This window comes from Dama dama, chromosome 22 (genome assembly GCF_033118175.1).
Source record: "Dama dama isolate Ldn47 chromosome 22, ASM3311817v1, whole genome shotgun sequence".
Classification (NCBI taxonomy): domain Eukaryota; kingdom Metazoa; phylum Chordata; class Mammalia; order Artiodactyla; family Cervidae; genus Dama; species Dama dama.
This window is the reverse complement of record NC_083702.1, coordinates 45,688,264-45,710,097: the sequence shown is the minus strand read 5'-3', so window position 1 is coordinate 45,710,097 and position 21,834 is coordinate 45,688,264. Positions and strand designations below refer to the sequence as shown.

General features: G+C 55.6%; 1 protein-coding gene across 2 annotated transcripts in view; it reads left to right on the top strand.

Annotated features, from left to right (window-relative positions):
- Nucleotides 1–11,081, top strand: part of TOM1 (target of myb1 membrane trafficking protein) — a 44,782-nt gene extending 33,701 nt beyond the window's left edge. Inside the window, exons 13-16 of one of the 2 annotated variants that reach the window (XM_061125412.1) lie at nucleotides 7,780–7,833; nucleotides 9,071–9,130; nucleotides 10,053–10,092; nucleotides 10,172–11,081. In XM_061125412.1, the coding sequence (XP_060981395.1) occupies nucleotides 7,780–7,833; nucleotides 9,071–9,130; nucleotides 10,053–10,092; nucleotides 10,172–10,326 (309 nt within the window). In that variant the 3' untranslated portion in view covers nucleotides 10,327–11,081. The remainder of the gene's footprint in view (nucleotides 1–7,779; nucleotides 7,834–9,070; nucleotides 9,131–10,052; nucleotides 10,093–10,171) is intronic. The other variant, XM_061125413.1, reaches the window with a different exon arrangement.
- Nucleotides 11,082–21,834: the final 10,753 nt, after the last annotated feature.

Below are 21,834 nucleotides of genomic sequence, written 5' to 3'. Positions count from 1 at the left end.
GGTGTGTTGTAGATCTGCCACCACGCGGAGAGCCCCGAGTCTCAGAGCCTCCCACTTGCACCCTGTGTCCCCTGCTGAGTGAGCATTCTGTGTCCTCCACTTACTAAGTCATCACACAAACCCTGAAGGTGTCCCCTTTGCACAGGAGAAAGCCAGGCCCCAGAGAAGGGTGAGTGAAACCACAGATCTCACATCCTCTGCACAGTGCCTGGCATGTAGTGAAACGTTTTAACTTCATAGCACTGCAGTGTGGTCGTCCTCACTTACAGAGGAGACACCAGGGCTTAGAATTAAGGTCATTTGCCCACAATCTCACAGCCGTTGGTCTGTCCAGCATGGAAACCAGTGCTGGTAACGAGAGCCCCAGATGACTTGCAGAGCTCCACGGAGCAGGGTTGCTCCCATGCTCAACCTTCCTTTTCCATGGGCCATCACTCTGGCTCCAAGAATCCAGATGAGTCCGGACAGTTGGGGAGCACTTCCCTCCCCCGCCGCCTGGTCTCCCGTGGGCAGAGACTGACCTCACAGCAGTATGCCTTCCTGTTGTAGAATTGGGGTGATGGGGGACAGATGTCACCCACTAGGGGCACAGAGCAGCTCAGGGACCTGACGAGCACTGGGACGAGGTCTCCTGGCTGCTGCCCCACCTGCCATCAGCCTTGGGGCGGAAACACACACACCTCTGCCTGCAGAAAAGCAGATGCTGACAAGTTCATCTTTGATGACTTGAGAGATTTAAGTGAGTTCCACCAATCAGGGTATGACTTCCTCCAAAGGAAATCACAAATCAGGTCATAAACATCTGCTCCCGAGATGCTCAAATCTGGCTGAGGGCTAAGGCTTTCTCCCTCTCAGCTGTCAAAACAGGCAGCGAAGTACAGAAAAGAATCAAGTGCCAACCCTGTAGGTGATCGGCTGGTGTTTGCCCCCAGGGGTTGATGAGTCCTAGGAGGTAAGGATGCTGGATGGCCTGTGCCAGGCCCCAGGCTGGGTCTGTCTGACTTGGGAAGACGATCACGGGGTGATGGGCCAGGAGCCAGGACCCTAGGCTTCCTCCACCATCCATCTTCTCTGGGGCCCTGGGCATCTCCTGTTTGCCCATTGACAAACATGAGGGGAAACAGGTACAGCAGTGCTCCTGACACTGGGTGCCCGTCAGAACGCCCTGAGAGCCAGTGGGGGGCTGCCTACTCCATCCTAGGATTGCTCAGCACACACCCCCGGGATCTGTGGGGTGAAAGGGGGGGAGGCTTTGCCCCACTCATCCAGGACTCTGGGGTCCCCACGGGGAGACACCTTTCCTGATCCCTTTCCCCGGTCACCACATCTACACAAACATGGACACACACACACACACACACCACACCTTTCCTGATCCCTTTCCCCGGTCACCACATCTACACAAACATGGACACACACACACACACACACACCACACCTTTCTGATCCCTTTCCCCGGTCACCACATCTACACAAACATGGACACACACACACACACACACCACACCTTTCTGATCCCTTTCCCCGGTCACCACATCTACACAAACATGGACACACACACACACACACACACCACACCTTTCCTGATCCCTTTCCCCAGTCACCACATCTACACAAACATGGACACACACACACACACACACCACACCTTTCTGATCCCTTTCCCCGGTCACCACATCTACACAAACATGGACACACACACACACACACACACCACACCTTTCCTGATCCCTTTCCCCGGTCACCACATCTACACAAACATGGACACACACACACACACACCACACCTTTCTGATCCCTTTCCCCGGTCACCACATCTACACAAACATGGACACACACACACACACACACACCACACCTTTCCTGATCCCTTTCCCCAGTCACCACATCTACACAAACATGGACACACACACACCACACACACACCACACCTTTCCTGATTCCTTTCCCCGGTCACCACATCTACACAAACATGGACACACACACACACACACACCACACCTTTCTGATCCCTTTCCCCGGTCACCACATCTACACAAACATGGACACACACACACACACACACACCACACCTTTCTGATCCCTTTCCCCAGTCACCACATCTACACAAACATGGACACACACACACACACACCACACCTTTCCTGATCCCTTTCCCCGGTCACCACATCTACACAAACATGGACACACACACACACACACCACACCTTTCTGATCCCTTTCCCCGGTCACCACATCTACACAAACATGGACACACACACACACACACCACACCTTTCCTGATCCCTTTCCCCGGTCACCACATCTACACAAACATGGACACACACACACACACACCACACCTTTCCTGATCCCTTTCCCTGGTCACCACATCTACACAAACATGGACACACACACACACACACACACACACCACACCTTTCCTGATCCCTTTCCCCGGTCACCACATCTACACAAACATGGGCATACACACACACACACACACCACACCTTTCCTGATTCCTTTCCCCGGTCACCACATCTACACAAACATGGACACACACACACACACACACCACACCTTTCTGATCCCTTTCCCCGGTCACCACATCTACACAAACATGGACACACACACACACACACACACCACACCTTTCCTGATCCCTTTCCCCGGTCACCACATCTACACAAACATGGACACACACACACACACACACACACACCACACCTTTCCTGATCCCTTTCCCCAGTCACCACATCTACACAAACATGGACACACACACACACACACACACCACACCTTTCCTGATCCCTTTCCCCAGTCACCACATCTACACAAACATGGACACACACACACACACACACACACACCACACCTTTCCTGATCCCTTTCCCCGGTCACCACATCTACACAAACATGGACACACACACACACACACACACACCTTTCCTGATCCCTTTCCCCGGTCACCACATCTACACAAACATGGACACACACACACACACACACACCACACCTTTCCTGATTCCTTTCCCCGGTCACCACATCTACACAAACATGGACACACACACACACACACACACCACACCTTTCTGATCCCTTTCCCCGGTCACCACATCTACACAAACATGGACACACACACACACACACACACCACACCTTTCCTGATCCCTTTCCCCAGTCACCACATCTACACAAACATGGACACACACACACACACACACACACACCACACCTTTCCTGATCCCTTTCCCCGGTCACCACATCTACACAAACATGGACACACACCCCCCACACCTTTCCTGATCCCTTTCCCCGGTCACCACATCTACACAAACATGGACACACACACACACACACACCACACCTTTCCTGATCCCTTTCCCCGGTCACCACATCTACACAAACATGGACACACACACACACACACACCACACCTTTCTGATCCCTTTCCCCGGTCACCACATCTACACAAACATGGACACACACACACACACACACACACCACACCTTTCCTGATCCCTTTCCCCGGTCACCACATCTACACAAACATGGACACACACACACACACACACCCCACACCTTTCCTGATCCCTTTCCCCGGTCACCACATCTACACAAACATGGACACACACACACACACACCACACCTTTCCTGATCCCTTTCCCCGGTCACCACATCTACACAAACATGGACACACACACACACACACACACACCACACCTTTCCTGATCCCTTTCCCCGGTCACCACATCTACACAAACATGGACACACACACACACACACACCACACCTTTCTGATCCCTTTCCCCGGTCACCACATCTACACAAACATGGACACACACACACACACACCACACCTTTCCTGATCCCTTTCCCCGGTCACCACATCTACACAAACATGGACACACACACACACACACACCACACCTTTCCTGATCCCTTTCCCCGGTCACCACATCTACACAAACATGGACACACACACACACACACACACACACACCACACCTTTCCTGATCCCTTTCCCCGGTCACCACATCTACACAAACATGGACACACACACACACACACACACACCACACCTTTCCTGATCCCTTTCCCCGGTCACCACATCTACACAAACATGGACACACACACACACACACACACACACCACACCTTTCCTGATTCCTTTCCCCGGTCACCACATCTACACAAACATGGACACACACACACCACACACACACCACACCTTTCCTGATCCCTTTCCCCAGTCACCACATCTACACAAACATGGACACACACACACACACACCACACCACACCTCTCCTGATCCCTTTCCCCGGTCACCACATCTACACAAACATGGACACACACACACACACACACCACACCTTTCTGATCCCTTTCCCCGGTCACCACATCTACACAAACATGGACACACACACACACACACACACACACCACACCTTTCCTGATCCCTTTCCCCAGTCACCACATCTACACAAACATGGACACACACACACACACACACACACACACCACACCTTTCCTGATCCCTTTCCCCGGTCACCACATCTACACAAACATGGACACACACACACACACACACACCACACCTTTCTGATCCCTTTCCCCAGTCACCACATCTACACAAACATGGACACACACACACACACACACCCCACACCTTTCCTGATCCCTTTCCCCGGTCACCACATCTACACAAACATGGACACACACACACACACACACACACCACACCTTTCCTGATCCCTTTCCCCAGTCACCACATCTACACAAACATGGACACACACACACACACACACACCACACCTTTCTGATCCCTTTCCCCAGTCACCACATCTACACAAACATGGACACACACACACACACACACCCCACACCTTTCCTGATCCCTTTCCCCGGTCACCACATCTACACAAACATGGACACACACACACACACACACCACACCTTTCTGATCCCTTTCCCCAGTCACCACATCTACACAAACATGGACACACACACACACACACACACACCACACCTTTCCTGATCCCTTTCCCCGGTCACCACATCTACACAAACATGGACACACACACACACACACACACACACACCACACCTTTCCTGATCCCTTTCCCCGGTCACCACATCTACACAAACATGGACACACACACACACACACACACACCACACCTTTCCTGATCCCTTTCCCCGGTCACCACATCTACACAAACATGGACACACACACACACACACCACACCTTTCCTGATCCCTTTCCCCGGTCACCACATCTACACAAACATGGACACACACACACACACACACACACCACACCTTTCCTGATCCCTTTCCCCGGTCACCACATCTACACAAACATGGACACACACACACACACACACCACACCTTTCTGATCCCTTTCCCCGGTCACCACATCTACACAAACATGGACACACACACACACCACACCACACCTTTCTGATCCCTTTCCCCGGTCACCACATCTACACAAACATGGACACACACACACACACACACCACACCTTTCCTGATCCCTTTCCCCGGTCACCACATCTACACAAACATGGACACACACACACACACACACACACACACCACACCTTTCCTGATCCCTTTCCCCGGTCACCACATCTACACAAACATGGACACACACACACACACACACACACCACACCTTTCCTGATCCCTTTCCCCGGTCACCACATCTACACAAACATGGACACACACACACACACACACCACACCTTTCTGATCCCTTTCCCCGGTCACCACATCTACACAAACATGGACACACACACACACACACACACACCACACCTTTCCTGATCCCTTTCCCCAGTCACCACATCTACACAAACATGGACACACACACACACACACACACACACCACACCTTTCCTGATTCCTTTCCCCGGTCACCACATCTACACAAACATGGACACACACACACCACACACACACCACACCTTTCCTGATCCCTTTCCCCAGTCACCACATCTACACAAACATGGACACACACACACACACACCACACCACACCTTTCCTGATCCCTTTCCCCGGTCACCACATCTACACAAACATGGACACACACACACACACACACCACACCTTTCTGATCCCTTTCCCCGGTCACCACATCTACACAAACATGGACACACACACACACACACACACACACCACACCTTTCCTGATCCCTTTCCCCAGTCACCACATCTACACAAACATGGACACACACACACACACACACACACACCACACCTTTCCTGATTCCTTTCCCCGGTCACCACATCTACACAAACATGGACACACACACAGACACACACACCACACCTTTCCTGATCCCTTTCCCCAGTCACCACATCTACACAAACATGGACACACACACACACACACACACACCACACCTTTCCTGATCCCTTTCCCCAGTCACCACATCTACACAAACATGGACACACACACACACACACACACCCCACACCTTTCCTGATCCCTTTCCCCGGTCACCACATCTACACAAACATGGACACACACACACACACACCACACCTTTCCTGATTCCTTTCCCCGGTCACCACATCTACACAAACATGGACACACACACACACACACACACACACACCACACCTTTCCTGATCCCTTTCCCCAGTCACCACATCTACACAAACATGGACACACACACACACACACACACCACACCTTTCTGATCCCTTTCCCCGGTCACCACATCTACACAAACATGGACACACACACACCACACACACACCACACCTTTCCTGATCCCTTTCCCCGGTCACCACATCTACACAAACATGGACACACACACACACACACACACCACACCTTTCTGATCCCTTTCCCCAGTCACCACATCTACACAAACATGGACACACACACACACACACACACACCACACCTTTCCTGATCCCTTTCCCCGGTCACCACATCTACACAAACATGGACACACACACACACACACACACACACACCACACCTTTCCTGATCCCTTTCCCCGGTCACCACATCTACACAAACATGGACACACACACACACACACCCCACACCTTTCCTGATCCCTTTCCCCAGTCACCACATCTACACAAACATGGACACACACACACACCACACCTTTCCTGATCCCTTTCCCCGGTCACCACATCTACACAAACATGGACACACACACACACACACACACACCACACCTTTCCTGATCCCTTTCCCCGGTCACCACATCTACACAAACATGGACACACACACACACACACCACACCTTTCTGATCCCTTTCCCCGGTCACCACATCTACACAAACATGGACACACACACACACATACACACCACACCTTTCCTGATCCCTTTCCCCAGTCACCACATCTACACAAACATGGACACACACACACACACACACACCACACCTTTCTGATCCCTTTCCCTGGTCACCACATCTACACAAACATGGACACACACACACACACACACACCACACCTTTCTGATCCCTTTCCCCGGTCACCACATCTACACAAACATGGACACACACACACACACACCACACCTTTCTGATCCCTTTCCCCGGTCACCACATCTACACAAACATGGGCATACACACACACACACACACACACACACACACATACATACATACATACATACATACATACATACATACATACATACATACATACATACATATACAGGCTCTTGAGGCAGTAGCAGGCCTGTGCTGGAGGAGGCTACCAGTACACCAGTGGCCTGGCCTCCCCACCACCCTCAGCGTGACCCTCTCTCACCCAGATGGGAGGCAGCAGTGAGAAGAGCCTCAGTGACTGGATGGTGAGACAAGGCATGGTGAGGAGGGGCCAGAAACACTCGCAGGCGGCCTGCCCAGGTGGTACCGGCATCACAAGAGGAGCGTGGGGTCGGCTGAGGGCCTGCGGGGTGGGCCAAGGGCCTGTGGGGCCGGCTAGGGGCCTGTGGGCCCCACCCGGCGCCCAGCACAGTCCCGCTCCCTCTGCTGTTGCTTCCACGGCCCCTTGGTGCTGCCTCGGAGCAAGGCCTGGGCAGTGCCTCTGGCAGCTGGGAGGTGCCCGGGGTGCATCTGGGTCTGGGCCGAGTGCCGGCAGAGGGAGCTGGAGGGTGCAGCCCAGAGAACTTGCTGCTGCTGCTGGTGCTGCTGGGAAGTCAACTCTGCCGCTTCTCTGGTGCCCCCGCCCCCTCCGGGGTCTCGGTGCTGAGGACGGAGCTTGCGGCCTGGGCTGGCTTTGGTTGGAGAAGGACTCGCTCTCCCTGTTTCTCAGAGTAGCTGAGTGGTAGCTCACATTTCCCGAGCGTCTGCCCTGTGCCGGGCGCGGTGCTGCCCTCTTTACCTCCCTCGTCCCTTTAATCCTCACAGCGACCTGGACCTGGACGGTAGGTACTGTCATCCTGTCTAACGACAGACGAGCCGTGAGGGTGAGAGGAGCTAAATCACCTGCTCCCAAGTGCAGGGGCCCAGCCAGCTTCCGGTCTCTCTGACCCCGGAGTCTGGCCCATAACCTCCGGATTCTTCAGATGTTTTTCAAGTGGGAAGACCCCACACCAGCCCTCAGCCCCGCCCTGTGCAGGGCTGTGTGGCAGCCACAGTGATACATCACCTCTGGATCCACTAGCCTGGCCTCCTCTGGTCGTCTCAGCCCCTGCCTCCTCACTGGCCCTCCTCTGCCCACTTCCACCAGGAACTCGGAGTCTGCGGAGGCTTGTGGGGACAGCCCGCGGCCATGCCCCTGCCCCAGCCTTGTTGGCTGGCTGCCCACTTCCTGGGCTTAGAATAATCTCGTGTCAGCTGTTAGGAGCCCCTCTCCATCCCCTGCTCGGCCTGCTGGCCCGCATCCCCCTTGCCCACAGCCTGGCACATGGGCAGAACTCGGGGAGACCTCAGAGTCCCAGGGAGCTGGGCCGGAGCCGTCTTGGAGGGACTGTCCTGAGGGGGCCGGGCAGGTCAACTGGCCCTGTCCCAGGAGTGAGGGGCTCGGGCTGGGCGCCTCCCCCAGGGCCAGAGCTGGTGAGGGGCCCTGCCCTTCCGCCTCACCCCTGCCCTCCCCTCCAGATCCCTGTCACCCAGGCCTGCCTCATGGAGGACATCGAGAAGTGGCTGTCCACGGACGTGGTGAGTGGGGCCCGCTCCTCACCCACCTCAACTGGGGCCCTCATTTTCCCATGAGGAAGTGACCAGTGTGGGGGCAGGGGAGCAGGGTTAGTGTCCCCTTCCCTGCCACTTCCCCGGTACTTCACCTTAGGGGGCGCCCAGTGCACTCCTCGCAGCCTCTGGGGCCTCCCCTTGCCCGAGCCTGCTGCCCACGTGAAGGCCCACTGTGGGCAAGACAGGCCAGCCGAGGGCAGCAGGGACGTGAGAGCTCTGAGCTCAGCACCTGCGGTATCTCGGGGAGTGGTGCCCAGAGAGAGCCTCATTGTGCGGAGCGGAGACTGATGGGCAGCTGTCAGGGGTGCTGTGCTAGGAGAAGGGGGCCCGGCCTCCTCCAGAACCCCCAGTGTGCAGGAGGGGCAGTCAGTCCAGGCCCCCTTCCAGGTTTCTTCCCCAGCCTCTGCCAGCCCACCCCCTATTCTGAGCACCCAAGGACCAGGTGCCTGGGCACTTCCCGGCTCCAAGGCCGCCTTCTGCAAGTGGCCGAGACCGTGTTTCTGCCCAGGGTCCATCCGTTCTGCCTCGTGGGTGAAGGCTCACCCCCTGCCCAGCCCCTCATTGAGCATGTGTAGCTGACACAGGCTTGGGTGTCAGCCTCTCCACTGTGGGCGAGTCTGCCCATCCCTTTGGACACTGGAAGGGCAGGAACTAGTGCCCTCAAGGGCACCACACCCTGCATCTGGCACTTTCCAGAAGTCCTCCACTTTAGCTTGCCAACAACCCCATGAGTGTCCCCAGGCAGAGAACTGAGGCTCAGAGGAGTCAAGTGCCACCCAAGGCCCTGTGGCTCAGAAAGTGGTGGGGCCGAGGTCTGGACCCTCTGGGTCAGCAGCTGAGCCCCGCCCCGCTGTGCCCGCAGCTAACCTCTCTCCTTCTGCCTTGTCAGGGGAATGACGTGGAGGAGCCCAAGGGCGTCACCAGTGAAGGTAGTAGACCCTGGCCCTGCCCACCATTCCCCAGCTCTGGCCTCAGAGCCCAGCCCCAGCCTCCCTCTCGTTGCTCTAGAATTCGACAAGTTCCTGGAAGAACGTGCCAAAGTGGCCGATCGTTTGCCCAACCTCTCCAGTCCCTCCACCGAGGGGCCCCGAGGCCCCCCACCTGGCACTGCCCCGAGAAAGAAGACCCAGGAGAAAGACGACGACATGCTGTTTGCCTTATGAGTGTGTGGCCTGGCACCCTGCTGCCCGAGCCCCGGCTGCTCCCACACCCCGTGGCGGGGGCCTGTCCCTCCTTTGGTGTTAAGGCTGCTTGGGGGTGGCTTGTCACATGCGTCCTTCTCTTCACCTTGAGGTTGGGGCCATGCTGCCTGGGAGTGTGGGAGGCAGCTGGATGAACTGGGGGAGTGAGTGAGTTCTACTTTGGGGCCCTGGACACTCATTCCTCCCCTCCCACCCCCACCAACCACTTCGACTTTGCTGAGGACAGGAAGGCCCCGGGCTGGAGAGGCTGGTCGCTTGGTGGCCCAACGTGACTCCCCTTGTCCTGAGTGATCCCCTCCCGGGACCTGCCCCCAGAGGAGTCCTCTTCAGAGCCCACACTGCCTCTCGAAGCCTGGCCAGGGGCTAGAGACAGCAGAAGTCTCTGTCGCAGCCTCAGGCCCATTCCCCAGTGCCTGCCTTGGAGCCCGAAGGGTTGGCCAGCTGTTGAGGGCAGGGCCTGTGGCTCTCTACTGAGAGCACACTGTCCAGATAAGCTGCGTGTGATGCGGGGAGACCTCACCAGCCCCAGGCCGCCAGGGGGCTTCTGGCGATGCCTGTGGCTCCTAGGACCCCTGTGACCTACACTGCCTTGCCCTCCTTCCTCTGTTCCTCCCTCACAGGGCTCCGCCAGGCACTGGGCCCCCCACCTGTCAGTTGATCCTCTTGACTGGGAGAGGTGCCTTTCGCATCCCCAATAAAGGTAGAAGAGCACCCTACTAGAAGTGTTCGGTCTCCAGCAGAAAGCTACTTGGCCTCACCAGGGGCAGGGACTCGGCTGGGCTGGGCTGGGCTGAGGGCTGCCCACGAGACCGACATCTGCAGATGGGGTAGGTGCAGTGGCAGGACTGGGCACCCAGACACACCTCACACCAGCACAGGCTCCGCCACTACTTTCCTGCCAGGCGGCCCCATTACTGTCTGTGGGTGACCTGTCTGCATCCTCAGTTCAGCCCCTGCCCAGCAACAGGAGCTCTGTGATCACAGAGATGGAACAGGTGTGGGTGTGGCGGGGCACTGAGCCTGCAGGGAGGACGCAGCCATCCTGTCGAAGGCCCAGGTGCCAGGCTGTCCGTGAGCTCATGGCATCGGATCCACAACCCTGGGTGGAGCAAAGTTGCATCTCGATTTTCAGAGGCTGAGTCTCTGACTCTGGGTCCTGTGAGCCACCCCAGATGCACTTGTTTATCAGGTGCTGGGCACTTCCTCATGCCTCAGCACATCATCCCCATTTTTCAGATGGCAACACTGAGGCTCAGCGTGGAGGCCTTGGCACACGGCTCAGGAGCTGGGCCACAGGTCAGGTGCTGGTGTCAGCTCTCATCTCCGTGGCAGCTCAGGTGCCCTGGTCTCAGAGTACAGCCTTTTCCGGTCTGGAATCTTCACGCCAGGCTCCCGAGAGTCACTGCTTGAGGCACGTGGGAGCCCCCACCCAGCAGCCCCTTGGTGGTGGAAGGGAAGGGGGCTGGTATGGGGCTGGAACGGTTGACCCGCCTGAAAGGTCAGCCTGTGGAGGAGAGCAGAAGTCAGAATGCCTGGGTCTGGGGCCTCAGCAGCCCCCATCTCCTGAGAGCAGCAGGTGGACTGTGTGTTCTGAGGTGTGGCCTGGGGCCGGGTGCCAGGAGGCCAGGTCCACCCCGCCCTCCATGAGGAGCTGGGGCCAGGGGAGTAGCTACAAAGCAGGTACATGGGACCAAAGGCTTGACCATCCCCCAGGCAGGGAGGAGGGGGCTCATCGTCCAGGCCTCGGTTCGGAGCGTGACAAGAAGCCAGCCTGGAGAAAGACGGCTGAATGTGACCTCTGACCTGTCTCCCCAACCTGAACCACCTTTCTCTCCCCGCCACCCCCTGGGGAGCAGCTGCATCCCTGTCCCTGGGCAACCAGTGTCAGCCTGGTCTGACAACGTTTTAGGAGAAGGAGGCGCCCACCCTTCAGTCACACCAAGCTCAGCGGGCTTGAAGATTCCCTCCTGCAGCCTGCATAAATTAGCTGTGTCCGCTAATGTCCAGGTAGTGAGGAGGCTCTGGTTCTCAAGATGAACTAAGTGTCTCCTGGACACGGTCCAGCCTTGCCTGGCTGCTTGGCAGTGACCCCCGTGCCAGCCCTGCCCGAGGATGGTCAGACAGAATGGGGGAGCAGGCAGAGTCGATGTTCCATGCTGTCCCATGGTCCCCAGCACCTCTCCATCTCCTCCTGCCTCAGGTCACCCAGAGGTGGCCGGGTGCTGGGGACTGCAGCCTGGCTCACCAGGCTGCCAGCCCCCGCCAGCACTCAGGACAGCAGACACCTTCCAGAGGCCCCTTCCTGGGCTGTTCTGGCCAGTGGTCAGCAGCAGGGCACCAGACCTCCAGCCTCTGGGGTTGTAGCTGAATTCTGTGTGGGAGAAGCCCCAAGCACCTGCGTTTTGTGACCATCTTTTTCATAATACCCACGCGTATCATGAGGTTGGGAGCCTCTGGTGGTCAGATGAGAGGACTGTGGTGATAATAGGTGGGTTACCCCCACCCTTGGCCTGACTGGACGGCCGCCAGGCACGCTCACACAGACGGTGGGGCAAGCTACGAGCTGAGCTCCGGCAGGTGTCCCGCCTGCTCACTGAGCCTCCAGGCCTCTGACCCGGGTCCCCCGGAGACTGAGGCTCCTTCCCTGCAGCCCCCCAGCTCTCGCCACCCCACACTCCTGCTGCAGGCGCCCCCCCCCCCCCCCCGGCCTGGGTCTTTCCACACCTCACCACGGTCCTGTGGAGTCAGTGAGCCGGGAGGGAAGGGTGGGACCCGGTGCTCTGGGCGCTGTTGCCTCTGCTCCTCTCTGCCCCCCGCTCCTCCAGGTGAGTGACGGCGAGCCCGGAAACCCTCCGTGCGGGCTCCAGGGGCTCATGGCCTGTGCATGGCTGAAGTCGCCTGTTCCTTCCTGTGTGTGGGCACCCCCAGAGCGCCAGTGGCAAACCAGATGTGGTTCTGTGTACTGAGAACCCAGAGGCGAATGTGCCAGGCCCAGTGGGCCCCGTGGGAGGGCAGGGGGCAGTAGACACAGGTGTAAGTTCCACACGAACCACCTGCTCTGACGTGAAGAAAGTAGAGGCTGATGAAGGAACAGAGCCTGGAGGTCAGACAGGGCCCAAGGCCAGTGAGGTGGGGCCTGCCCCAGAGAGCCCGGCCTCGAAGGTGTCCAGGCTTCCCCTGGAGGGGGCAGCACAGGGCAGCCCCGCCGTAAGGGCTCCTCCAGAGAGACGGCGTCTGGGGCTGGGATGGGTGAGGGAACCCTGGCAGAAGCCGCCAGCACTGGTGTTTGAGGCCACAGGCCCCAGGTCAGTCGCAGCAGCAGGAAGCCGCGGGACCCCACTTATAGGAGGACCAGCTGCAGGCAGGGGCAGGATTATCCAGGCGCCAGCGGCTCCTGCTGGGTTCAACTGCCTCGGAAATGGTACCCCACCAGGGACCTGGGAAGGTTGAGTGGAGCCAGTTAGGTGGGTGGGGAGGGGGGAAGTACGGACCAGAGCTGCCTTCAAAGCCCCCTGGCAGAGCCTCCACTCCCTCATAGGACTGTTACAAGGGTTAATTAAGAGGACCAGTAGCCTAACACCTGTCAAGGAAATGTTCCAACACGTCGTCATGGATGGTACCACCTGCATCCAGAATGGCCTCTGCATCAGACACTCAGCCAGGCGCACTGCCCTGTCAAATCCTGGGTGATTTCAGAGACCCCAGCTCAGTCTCCAGTATTGCCTTTCCAGCTCTCAAAGGTGCTGGCTGCCTCCCAGACAACCTGGGTTCCCACACAGGGCCCTCGTGCCCCTCTCTTGGTTCTGAGCTGCTGCCCGAGTGGGGCCATGGTGCCTTGATCCTAGCAGCGGGAGAGAAGCAGGGTCTGCCCACTGGTCTTGGATGGTCCTGCTGGATGACCCCCTTGGGTGGTCACGGCGGGCACTTGGGAAAGCCCTCCCCCCACCCCACCCCCGCCCCCACACCCCACCATCTGCAGGGGTGACTCTGGCTCAGGACAGTGTCCCACAGCGACCACAAGGTGGCAGGAGTACCCCGTGTCCCAGGGCCAGTGGGGCCAGCGCCTCCGAGTTGACAAGAGGAGGGACCCGCAAAAGGGAGCCCTGGGTGGGCAACACAGAGCAGTGGCCCTCTGAGCTCCCCGAAGCTGCGAGTGCCTCCCACGAGGTTACAGCGTGCACTCACTCCTGTGGGGACACTCAGTGGACGCAGCGTGCGGATCCGTGTGTATTTCTAGTTCTACCTGTATATGCAGGATAGCACAAATGTATACAGTCACAGCCCAACACCACAGATCCCCTCCAGTTTTCCATTCTCTGTGCCCACCCCCTTTAACTGCAGAGCCTGGTTCCCGCTGCCCTTCATGTACAGAGCTATTTGCTCAGGCCCGTGGGTAACCAATCACCCTCTGCCCCCACCGGCCCAGCCCTGAAGGTGTCCTCACCTTCCTTGGGTCCTGACATCTCTGGATGGACCACCAGAACCCCTGCTCAGACCCCCGCCTACCTGGGGCCACCGCAGCACAGTCCCACCCCGAGGCTGCTTCCTGCCTTGCCTGGTACTGTCTCATGACTGGACCGATTACTCAGGACGGAAGAGGAAGAGGGGATTTCACTTCAAGAAGCATGGTCAGGGGCTTCCCTGGCAGTCTAGTGGTTAAGACTCCCTGCTTCCACTGCAACGGGCTTGGGTTTGATCCTGGGTTGGGAGCTCAGATCCTGCCTGCCACGCAGAACAGCCAAAAAGGTTAATAAAAGAAAAAAGATGGTCAGAGAAAGCCTCTCCAAGGTAATGTGTGAGTCCCGTTGTCCCCGCAAACTATCCAAAGGTTTGCACAAATCTAGAATTTACACCTCCAAACTACCATTGCCTACCACTTACATCACAAAGCACAAAAATCCTTAGTGAGTTTGTGTGATAGGACTGCCGTAACAGGGTTCCACAGACTGGGGGCTTAAACAGCAGAAGTGTTTTATCTCATAGGTCCAGGCCATGCGGGTTACAGTACCAGCGGGCTGTTTGTCTGGAGGCCTTTCTCCTTGGTTTGCAGACAGCCGTCTTCCCTCTGTGTGTATCTGTGTCCTCATTTCCTCTTAAACCAGTCGTGCTGGATTAGGGCCACGAGGTCTACAGTCCGTGAGGTCGCAAAAAGTCGGGCACAGATCAGTGTCTCACACTTCACTAGTGACCTCGTTTTATCTTAATTACCTCTTTAAAGACCCTGTCTGCAAATACAGTCACGTTTCGAAGTCTTAGGGGCTAGGACTTCAACAGATGAATTTGAGGGAGACACAATTCAGCCCACATGCTCAGATATACAGAGTCCCTCTGGCCATCTTCCTAGGGCATGCCTGCTCTGCTTTGGCCCCTGTCCCAGAACAGGATCACCCATGACCCACACCAGTTCTGCAAAGGGGTGACCATGTGTCACACTCACCTCCACCCTCTCTATGTCCCCGCCCCCGGTAGGGGTTTGAGGGCAGTTTAATCCATCCTTGAGCCAATCTGGCTTGGAGGTCGAGGAAAGACCAGCCATGGGGACCAGGGGCAGAGCAGAGCGGGAAGGAGGTGGAAGCAAGGAGACCACAGACACCCAGAGCCTAGGCCAGGGGCTGTCCTGGGCCCCATTGCCACCTGCTGTTTTAGAGCAGATCCAAGGGAGTGACCTGGTGGGGTTCCCTTCCGCCCACCCTGGGGCAGCAGGACCAGGCCCCTTCGTCTCCCTTTCCCTCTGACTCGGGACTCATGTGGCCTCTCCCAGCCCCTGCCAGAGGCCAGCCTGCACCTCTTTCCCCCGTAGTCCAGCTGGCCTCATGCTGAGTTAGAGCTGGCTGGGCCACTGTGGTATCACAGGCAGGGAAACAGCAGCCCAGAGAGGGGAGGGGGCCTGTCTGGGCAGGTGTCCTGCCTCCCTGTCCAGGAAGAGGCAGCTCCCAGCCCACCCCAGGAGCTCAGGAAGGCCAGGGCGGGGGGCCTTATTTGTCAGGCTAGAGGCTGTGCAGGCCTAGCACTGGCAGGGAATCAGCAGACACAGTGGCTGGCTCACTCCGCCACTGGTTTACAGTATGGTTTGAGGCAAGCCCTTCCCTCCCAGGGCCTCAGTATCCCCAGCTGTCAACCAAGGAGATTGACAAAGTGATCCTGGGACTCCCTCCCACTCTGCTCTTCTGCTCCCTCAACCCCCAAACTCCACAATCCTCCCTGTGAAAGAAAAAATTACATATATGAGGCTGCTGCTGCTAAGTCGCTTCAGTCGTGTCAGACTCTGTGCGACCCCATAGACGGCAGCCCACCAGGCTCCCCCATCCCTGGTATTCTCCAGGCAAGAACACTGCAGTGGGTTGCCATTTCCTTCTCCAGTGTATGAAAGTGAAAGTGAAGTCGCTCAGTCGTATCCGACTCTTCGGGACCCCATGGACTGCAGCCTACCAGGCTCCTCCGCCCATGGGATATTCCAGGCAAGAGTACTGGAGTGGGGTGCCATTGCCTTCTCCGTATATGAGGCTAGAAATCCTAATAACAGAGGTAGCAACACAGGGTCTCAGGGTTCTTCTCCTGCTCCGGGACACACTGGAGTGGGAAAATACCTGCCGACCAGGACAGCAGAACAGGTAGGGGAGGCCCTGGGCCATGTGGGGAGCTAGCAGCCGCAAGGGCAGAAAGGAAGTGAAACCCAAGCTGCGAACTTCTTTGCACTCACCACCCCCTGCCCCAGCCCTGGGATAGCCCCTGAAAAGAGGAAGCTAGTGGTGCAACAGCAGAGCAACCTGCCCTTGGGCTGCACAGGGTAGGGGTGGGAGCGGCCCAGCCCTGGGGCTCCTGAGATGGAAAGGAAAGGAATCACGGCTTCCCCAGCAACTCTGTGGTAAAGAATCCACCTGCTGATGCAGGAGACACAGGTTCGATCCCTGATCCAGGCAGCTGAGCCTGTGCACCACAACTGTTGAGCCTGTGCTCTGAAGCCCGGGAGCCACAGCTACTGAGCCCACAAGCTGCAAGGACTGAAGCCCTTGTGCCCGAGAGCCCGTGCTCTGCGGCGAGAAGCTGCCTCAGTGAGAAGCCCACACACCCAGCACAGACAAAAATAAATAAATATTGTTTTTTAAAAAAAGAATGTCCATCTTGTGGAGGAGAGAAGTGGGCTCAGAAAGGTCAACTACTCAATCCAAGGTTACACCGCTGGGAAGTGGACTGGCCCCACTGAGTCCTCCTCTTCTTGGAGGAAAGCGTCCTACTGGGGGGGTCAGATGAGGTGCATTTTATTCTGATACTGGGGCAATGCCTAGGGCTGCTTTGGGGCTAGCAGAGTCAGCGTGTGCAAGTCTCTGTGCACACGTGTGTGTGCATCACATGTGCATGCTTGCACAAATAAATGTGTGTGTGCCCCTACAGTGGGCTGGATGCACCATTTAGTCTGCAGGGGTGTCTGGTCACCTGCGGTAAGCGGGCTGCCAGGGTGAGGTAGAGTCTCTTGGGCCCAGAGTGATGCAGAAACTTGGCTAAAGTCACAAAACAAATCTGTGCCACAACCAGGATTAGAAATCAGGTAGCCCACAGATCCGGCCCGGCAGGAAGTGGGGAGAGGACAGCAGTTGGGAGTCCCTCCGTGGAAACACCTCCTGGCCCCCCTCCGCACCCCAGCTCCCACAGAATGTTAAACCTCAGAGACCAGCTGGTCCGCAGGTTGTAAACGTCTCACCAAGGACTTCCTTTATCACGGCTTCTCCAGGACCTGACTTGCAAGTTTTTTTGGTCTCGGTTTTTTGCCTACAAACCATTTTGCAATGCACTGAGGAGTTAATGCTTTACCTTTCGTGTGACATAATCAGACTGCATCACATAGTGAGGCAATTTCTCACTCCAGTCAGAAATAGCCCCTCTGGGCCCATCCACTGTTTGGGGCAGCCCCACCACCCAAAGGGCAGGAGCCGAGGACTACTGCATGGTGCCAGGCGCCCACAGGCGCCAAAGCCCTTCACCTTTGCCACACATGACCATTCTTGACCCCTGGCTTCTGCACTGGCCCCTCCCTCATGGACACAGTCTGCTCCCCACCTCCCTCCTCGATTCTGTTACTGAGTCCAAGCTCGTACTGCTCACCACACAACAGGCTGATAAATTGAGAGATGAGTTGTCGGGACAGAGAGTAGTGACTTTATTTGGAAAAAAAACAAAAGCAAAAATTAAAAGAAAACCAGCAGACCAAGAAGATGGTGACTAGTATCCCAAAGAACCATCTTACCTGAGTTAGAATTCAGACTTCTTTTTTAGTGAAAGAGACGGGGGTGTGATTGAGTGTTGCAAACTTGTTGGTGCCCGGATCCTTTGTTCTAGCTTATACACCTGGTCATGATGTTCCTATAAACCTCCAACAAAACAAACATGCTTTTTTGTTTGTTTTTTATGTGTTTTGTATTTTAGGGGAAGTACTCCTTCACCTGCCTCCAGACCCAACCATCAGACACTATGTTCCTGACCCTTCTTTCCAGGCCTGTCTCTTGCTAATATATATATATATATATTTAATACCTATTATCTGTTTGGCTGTGCTGGCCTTTGTTGCAGCATGCAAACTCTTAGTTGTGGCATGTGGGATCTAGTTCCCTGACTAGGTATCAAATCCAGGCCACCTACCTACACTGGAATTGAGTGTTAGCCACTGGATCACCAGGGAAGTCCCAAGACAAATGTATTCTCTGTTCTGCAGCTTTTTATCTGTATATGAATGGAAAAGTGTTATACCTTTAAAGGTCAGAGCCTTGAGAATGGATTATCCCATATTTCAGGCTACAGGCAGCATTCTTTTAGTGACTAACTTATAGCAAAAGCAATAGAACACACAGGTTAAATTGAAGAAACAGATCCAATATGGAGTCAGATTTGTTCTTCTCTGTGACACCTGCAGGGGCTTCCCAGGTGGCACTAGTGGTAAAGAACCCTCCTGCCAATGCAGGAGACATAAGAGACTCTGATTCACTCCCTGGGTCAGGAAGATTCCCCAGAGGAGGGCATGGCAACTCACTCCAGTATTTTTGTGTGGAGAATCCTATAAACAGAGGAGCCTGGAGGGCTAGTCCATGGGCTCACAAAGAGTCAGACAAGCAGCTTAACACACATGCACACATCACACCTGCAAACCCAAGCTATCAAATTGTTTGAGTCTCATTTGTCCCACCCTCCATGACACTTGGGAATCTCAGCTTTTAAACCTGGACTTGTGGTGAGAAGCCCCACCCCTTCTGCCCCTCACCCCTCCCCAGTTACTGTCCCACCAAGAGCTCCACCCATTGCCCACCCACTGAGGATCAAGAGTAACATTGCTGAGCCTTCTCAGATGCTGCCAAGGTGCCTGAGGACCAGGCAGGGTGGTCAGAGACCTCCAGGTGAGAACTCCCAATGCCGTCCAGCCTTGCCTCCATTTCTCAGTGTCCTGTTCCCCCTAGCCATGCACCACTGGTCCGTCTACCATCCCTCCATTCATTCATCCAACACAAATGCCAGCATAGCCTCCTTCCTTCCATCACCGTCTATCCAGACTGCATAGATGCCTGCCACACAGGGGACATCGAGGGCCCCCAGTGAGGGCCACAGACACAGGGACACCACACAGTAAGGACCACGGCAGCAGCCACTGAGAAGAGATGAGGACCTTTCTGTCTTTATCATCCCCAAAATAGCCCACCAGAGAAGAAAGGGATCCAGAGAACAGAGGGAAGTGGGGGTGAAGGAGCCAGCCACCCCACCCCTTCCAAATCTCTCTAGCAAGGACCTCGGGGCTAAGAAACGACTAGGAGTGGGGTGGAAATCAGATGTGAGATTTAACTTTGAACATTTTCATGCTTGAAAGTAACAAGAGGCACTTCTCTGGGGGTCCAGTAGCTAAGACTCCGAGCTCCCTGGGGCGGATTCCATCCCTGGTTGGGGAACTAAGATCCCACATGCCACAGAGGCTTGGCCAAAAAAAAAGAAAGTTGACAAAAGTGCTGAAAGTGTCAAAAAGGCTGCAAATGGGAAGCTGGGCACCATCAAAGGCAGGGGATGGAGAAAATGAGCAAAAGTCACAGTCAGGTTTGTGAACTGTGACTCGGGATCTGCAAGCTTGGAGGGCAGCCTGCTCCGTGTATCAGAGGAAGATGAATCCTACATTCCGACCACAGCCCGCTCCTGGAGAGGGGAGGGGAGCCCAGAGTGAAGAGAAGGGGAGGAGAAGAGAGGAGCCAGGGTGACCAGACAAAGGGTTGAGGAAGGTCTGGAGATGAACTCCTGGGCTGAGGGAGGGGAAGGGACAGAATACCCCTGAGTGTTCCGACAGAACAGACCTATCTAAGATGCCCTGTGAAGGGCCTTCTGGGTGTGACTTCACCCCTCTCTGTGACCCCAAGATCTTCATGTTCCACTCACAAGTGTTTGTCAAGATGGGGGTTTTATGGAAATGGAGAAGGGACCAAGTTTCATGTCTGAGTCAGCACCGTACAGAGCAGAAATTCAGGGAGAAGCGAGAGCGGCAGGGGAAGTGGTGAAAACATAAGTGTCCAAGAATCTCTGAAACTTTGGAGGATTTTGAACTTTTACTGGACATAAAGTTAGAGGATTAAAGCCAGCAGCTCTGCCTTCCACCCAGTGAATTCCTCATGTTCAGCCAGGATAAATAATTGTAAAAGGCAAATCTGTCCATGTTTTATAATACCTGCACCCCCAAACCCCAATACACAAACATGAAACCCTCCACTTGCTCTCAGGTTAGGGCCCACTTCCTGGCCTGACTGGCAAGGTCCCTGGGGCCTGTCACACTCTCCAGATCCTCTGCACTCTTGACACCCAGGCTAGTTTTTCTCATCTCAGCAGTTTCACACCCTACTGACCACAGGGCCTTTGTACATGCTGTTCTCTCTAAAACTGCCCCACCCCACCCCAACCCCCAGGTAACTCACTCACCCTTCAGTGCTCAACTCAGACAAGCCACTTCTGACCAAGTCATCCATTCATTGTGAGATTTACCACACCAATTACACTGGCAAAGAGGAATGGAATAATCACAAGATGGCTTGGAATTCATGCCTTAGAATAATCATGATTCATGTCCTGGTGCTAGGCACACCTTCCCTGAGTATGTTTTCATTTGAATCCTGAAGTGGAGGTCTGTCATTGAGGGGGTGGGGCGGTGGGGGGGGGGGGGGCTGTTGATGGCTGTTGAATAGACGGTCAACAGTGTCTGCCATATTACCATACAATGCACCCTCTTGCAGGGTGGAGGGGGCTAGCATCTATTTCTGGAAGGGGAGGGAATGGGCAGACTTCTCAGTTGGCACAGTGGTAAAGAATCTGCCTGCCAATGCAGGAGACACAAGAGACTCAGGTTTGATCCATGGGTTGGGAAAATCCGTTGGATTAGGAAATGGCCCACTCTAATACAGGAGCATGAATTAACTCACCATGTCTGAGGGCTGGACTCAGACTGGCCTGAGGAGA